General features: G+C 35.2%; 1 protein-coding gene across 6 annotated transcripts in view; it reads left to right on the top strand.

Annotated features, from left to right (window-relative positions):
• SEC23A (SEC23 homolog A, COPII component) overlaps nt 1-6,000 on the top strand; it is a 65,363-nt gene that overhangs the window by 13,164 nt on the left and 46,199 nt on the right. For all 6 annotated transcript variants that reach the window (XM_040476990.1, XM_040476991.1, XM_040476988.1 and 3 more), the window contains 2 exons: nt 3,121-3,200; nt 3,960-4,104. In XM_040476990.1, coding sequence (XP_040332924.1) covers nt 3,121-3,200; nt 3,960-4,104 — 225 coding nt within the window. The remainder of the gene's footprint in view (nt 1-3,120; nt 3,201-3,959; nt 4,105-6,000) is intronic.

The following is a 6,000-nucleotide window of genomic DNA, read 5'->3' as shown; positions in this document are numbered from 1 at the left end:
ATATATATATATATATATATATATATATATATATATATATGTTTTGCCCAGAGATTTTGCTAGACCATGAGAAAGTAAGTGAACGTGTGCTTGTTTTGGGAGGCTGTTGAGAGGGTAGGATTGTTCATGTAAGGCATTTGAAAAACTTTATAAATGATTCTGATACAATCTTGATAAGAACAGTTACCCTGGAAGATGGCAGGTAAGTGTTGCATAAAGTAGACAGCTAGGAAGTCAGACTTTGGAGCATCCAGGTATCCCAAATGAAAAGGAAAACAAGATTTTGAGAACAATATTAAATGATTCTAATTTGAAGCTTAGCAGACTGGGGTAGAAGTGCTGCAGTTAACTGAGATAGAAAGTAGTGGAAGAATTTGCAAGTTTGGATGGGGAGGATGATGAACAGTGAATAAGATCACGAATAAGGTTTGAGGAGGTGAAGAAAATTAGAGTTTGCGCTCTTTCCAGAGGTTTGTTGAAGGTAAGGAAGACAATAGTGTGGGAATTTGAGAGAACCGAGTTAACAGGTTTAGGTTAGGAAGGGAACTTGAATGTGTTTATACATAGAAGGGGAAGAGAGACTAAAGAGGGTGAATTGAAAGCAAGAGTGAGCTGAGCTTTCAGAGGACATGATAGGGATGCCTTCAGGAAGAGAGGAAGTAGAGTACCTTGGAGAGGAGGCTCATCAGTTTCCATGAGACAGGACAGAAAGTGGGCAAGTTTAATCTTTCTGTGTCTTAGTTTTTTTCATCTGTGGAAGAGTTAATAATAGTGTCTACCTTATACAGTGGTCATGAAAATTGAATGGATTGTGCCTGTAACTGTTTGCTATTGTTATTTTGAAGCTGCAAACTTATTTAAAGTTCTGTAGTGTTACTTCTGATTGTAGAGTACATTTTACTTGAGTTATGTTATTGCATATGAAACACATAAGATACCTGCTTTTTTGTTGCAGGCAATAAATGCCTACAGGCTAAATATTTTCCTCCATTGAAATGTTTTTATTTTATTTTATTTTATTTTTTGCCATCTTTATTCAAATATTTCACGGCAGTTATATTAACAATTACAGTAAATGTTCAAAATTCCAGAATCCAAAAATGAAATAATTTACTTCAAACTAATGTAAAATGAAGTCAAATGCAAAATGTCAATTTAATACAATTCTGAATTAAACTATAAACTCAAAATAGACTGTAGTTGATGAAGTCTATTTAACCTACAAAGTTGATTAGGAGGTCTCCCAAAGTCTAAATAACTGAATGTACAAAATACTAAAGATGCAGGTATAAGCCCAAATTCAAGCTTACAATGTGATTACAAGTAATTATTATAATAACAATGGCATTCAGCTATGGAACCTGACACTGAAGATACCTACTGAATAGCACCATAGCTGAACCAGCTTAATCAAAAAATGGGAAGATATTATTACCCCACTCCCTAAAAATAAAATCTAGGAAACCTACAAATACATTGGCATATGAGAGAAATCAAGTCATGAAAGGACATTAAACAAAACTAAATCACAGGTGAGATTCAAGCTGAAAAACACAACTCTACAGCCATTAGTTTCAACCCTAGTGCAGTTCCATCATCTTCAGAAAGTTCCCATGGTCCCCATGGCTGAGCATTAACTATTGTTGGGCTGTGCTGTGATGAAATGTTTTTGTTTTCCTTCTCTATCCATTTGGTTGAAAAGAGCCTGGTCTTTGCTCCCCAAATAGTCCTGAATTCAAATCTGAAACTCTTCTAGTTGTGTAATATTGGGTTGATCTCTGCTTGTTTTCTTATCCTCCGTGGAAAAGGGTAAATAATTCTTACTTTACCAGGTTACTATTCATGCTAAGGGAAATCATGTAAGAACAGTCAGTATAGTGTTGACTCTTACAGGGCTTTGTGGCAAACCCTGGCTTAATATCTTGCTGTACAACTTACTAGTTGTGTAACCTTTAGCAGGTTAAAAACCTTTCTGAGTGTCAGTTTTCATTTATAAAGCAGGGATTAAAAAATATTCTTCATTATTATTCTGTGAAGAAATAGTATATGTGAAGAGTTTAGCACAGAGTCTAGCACGTAGTAAGTTCTTAGGAAAAAGTTGCTCTTCCTGCTAGGAGTGTAGGAAATATAGGATTAGTTCAATAATTTTTTCTTTGCAAATCTTTAGACTTTCTGATTTTCTGTTGTATACTTTTACTCTGTTACTTCGTGACCAAGATTCAAGAAAACTTCAGTAAAATAACATTATTTTCATGTGTCTAGAGAGGAATTTTGTACACTTAAAAATCAAACAAAACTGGTTAGGAATTAAGTCAGAAAATTAAGTATAGACATACATATGTATATCTTATAACCCCTTTTATACGATTCCATGTACCTCTCCTTTATAACATTTAATACAATTGTAATTTTATACTTTTTTAGCTAATGATTTTATTAACTGCTGTCTGTTTCACCAGATCTTAATTTCATAATGTCAGGGGCTATATATATATTTTTTACCATTAGATGCCTGGCACATAGCAGGTACTTGAAATATAGTTGCTCAAAGGGATGGATGAATACAAGTTAAGAAATATAGACATTCATGTGGGGCGCCTGGGTGACTTAGTCCGTTAAGCCTCTGGCTCTTGATTTTAGTTCAGGTCATGATCTTACATTCATGAGACAGCCCCATGAGATGAGCCCCGTGTCGGGCTCTTTGCTGAAAGCACGGAGGCTGCTTGGGATTCTTTCTCCCTCTCTCTCTGCCCCTCCCCTGTTGGCACTCTGTGCTCTCTCGCTCTAAATAAATAAGATAAAACTTAAAAGAAGTACAGACATTGATGTTACATAGTAACTTTTTGACTCTTAATTAGAAATAAACTATTTCTGAGCTAGTATCCCTGTTTGCTCATATAGCACCTTATACTTTGTTCTCTTATGCTTGTTATTTCCTTGCATTGTTATTGTTTACCTGAGGGTCTCTCTAACTAGACCTTTTGCATTCTAAGGAAAGAGACTTTATGTTCTTTATTTTTGTGTTCATAATACCTAGCACAGCATTTTGCATATGGTAAGTAGTTGATACATCTTTGTAGGAGTACTTAAATGGATATCACAAAAATAATCTCTTTACAGGAAATGCTGGGACTCTCTAAAGTACCCATGACTCAAGCTACACGTGGTCCTCAGGTACAACAGCCACCTCCTTCCAATAGGTAATTATTAAATATGGCAAAGAGAATTTTACAATTTGTGCAGCTCTTTTAAGCATCCTATACCCTTAACTGGAACATAGACATTCAGTAATACTATATTGTTATATTTTTAGGAATATAAATACACAGCATTAGTACATCTTCTAAAAAGTTGAGGCAGAATCATGCCACTGAAATAGTTGGTTTCTTATTATTACAGTGTTAAGGACTTTTTTAGTTTTGATATATTCCTGATCTCCTGTTTTTAAGTTCATAAACTAGTTGAAGGCAGCCAAACAAAAGTAGGGCCTAAAAAACTTTTCATTTAGCCTTAGAGGTAGTTTCCCCCTCCCCAAACTTACTAATCAGAAGTAGTATTACTAAAATTGAGTTGACATATCTTCTCATAATTATTTCAGTAGCCCTAAGGCTGACTAACTGGTAAATGAAAGACGTAGTCCTGATATAATACTTGGTGTGAGTGTTTCACTTACAGTGGTTGTGCTAAAACTTTGGTTGTGGACCAGTAGATAGCATCACCTGGGGACTTGTTTGAGATGCACATTCTTGGGGCCTACCTCAGACCTGCAGAAACAAGACCCTGGAATCTGTTAAAATGAGTCCTCCCACCAATTCTTATGCACACAAAAGTTAGAGAATCATGGGTCTACCATGTATTCAAATTACTTTTTTCTATTTCTAAAAAAGGAAACAGTTTGTTTCTTACAGTCTTACCCATAAACATTTATAAATGACTTTTGATTTAATTTTGTTTTGCAGATTCTTGCAGCCAGTACAGAAAATAGACATGAATCTCACAGATCTTCTGGGAGAACTGCAGCGAGACCCTTGGCCTGTACCACAGGGGAAGAGACCTTTGCGTTCCTCTGGGGTGGCACTTTCCATAGCTGTAGGACTACTTGAGGTAGTGACAATAGCTTTGTTTTGGAATGTAAACGTGTATGTTTGTGTATCAGTGATATCTACAAGGCAATGTTGAGTGAAAAAATTAGGTCATTAAGACAGCAGATACTTAAAATTTGATCTGTGGTATATTTTTTTGTGTATAGAGATGCATCTGGAAGGGTGTTTGTTCATCCAAATGTTAACAGTGGTAGAATAAGGGGAATTTTGCTTTTAAGTAGAATTTGAAAATTTTACACTACACATACCTTAGCTTTATAATTAGAAAAGAGACTTTTAAAAAAAAGCTTTTTAAACAATGCGATGCTATCCAATTTACAGAAAAGTTGTAAAGAACAGTTTTCCCTCTGAACTATTTAAGTTGCTGACATGATGTTCCTAACCACTTGAATACTTTAGTTGTTTCCTATGAATCAGGATATTTTTGTATATAACTACAATATAATTATTAAAATCATAATATTAACACTGATACATTACTATCACCTAGCTTTCAGATCTCATTCAAGTTTTATAGATTATTTCAATAATTTCTTTTACTAAAAAGAATCTCATTAAAAATTTATTTTACTAAAAATACATTCAGAGACATGTATTTAGTGGTATGTCTATTTAGTCTCCTACAGTGTGGAACAGTCCCTCAACTTTTCTTTGACTTTCATGACTTTAATGCTTTGGAAGATTCAGGCCAGTTATTTTATAGACTCTCAAATTACTTTTGTTTTGATATGTCCTCACAATTAGATTCAGGTCTTATAGCAGCAGGACTATCATAGAAATAATGCTGTGTTCTCATTACACCCTGTCAGGTGGCACATGATTTTCATTTGCCCCATTCAAGGTGATATAATCACCATGATCACTTACTAAGATTGTGTCTGCCACATTTTTACACTGTAAAATTACTCTTATTTCCCCTCCTTTTGTAATCAACATTAGAAAATGAGAGTCTTTGAAACCAAGCAAATATCCCATTCTGCATAAAACTTTCAGTTTCTATAGTTATTTATTAATATCATTATGGAGTTTACATCTCCTTCTTTCTGTGTATAATTACTTTGTTCCACAGTTAATGGTATTTATATAATTATATTAGAAATACTTTGCAATATCCGTAAGCAGTTGTTGGACAAAAATACAGAGCACATTTTTCTAATTTTTTTTTTTCAACGTTTTTTTATTTATTTTTGGGACAGAGAGAGACGGAGCATGAACGGGAGAGGGGCAGAGAGAGAGGGAGACACAGAATCGGAAACAGGCTCCAGGCTCTGAGCCATCAGCCCAGAGCCTGACGCGGGGCTCGAACTCACGGACACGCGAGATCGTGACCTGGCTGAAGTCGGACGCTTAACCGACTGTGCCACCCAGGCGCCCCCAGAGCACATTTTTCAAGTTACATTATAGCTTCAGAAAAGAATGTAAATGATACAGCTTTTGCAATCCTGTCTGTTTTGAGTCCTCAAAATTTCTAGTCTACTGATAGCACTCTTATTTTTCATTTATGTAGTTATTTATTTTAAAAATTCTACCATTTTTCTCATTTCACTTTGGAAGAAGGAAAGGTAGATTGGAATACTCAGTCCATCATCTTAAACTAGAAAGATAAACCATGCATATGTTTTAAACATAAAAAAGAAAAATAGAACTACAGCAGCAAAACAGGAAGATGTCCCTTTTCTTACTTCTTCTCTACTCCTTCCAGTCTAGGACTGGTTAAGCAGGAGCAGCATCCTTATTTATAGGGATCAGGCTTATAGATTATTTAAAACAAATTTTTTTTAACATTTATTCATTTTTGAGAGACAGAGCATGAGCATGGAAGGGGCAGAGGAAAGGAGACACAGAACCCGAAGCAGGCTCCAGGCTCTGAGCTGTCAGTACAGAGCCTGACGTAGGG

This window comes from Herpailurus yagouaroundi, unplaced genomic scaffold (genome assembly GCF_014898765.1).
Source record: "Herpailurus yagouaroundi ecotype Mexico unplaced genomic scaffold, PumYag 141, whole genome shotgun sequence".
Taxonomy (NCBI): Eukaryota; Metazoa; Chordata; class Mammalia; order Carnivora; family Felidae; genus Herpailurus; species Herpailurus yagouaroundi.
This window is presented reverse-complemented; position numbering and strand designations above follow the sequence as displayed.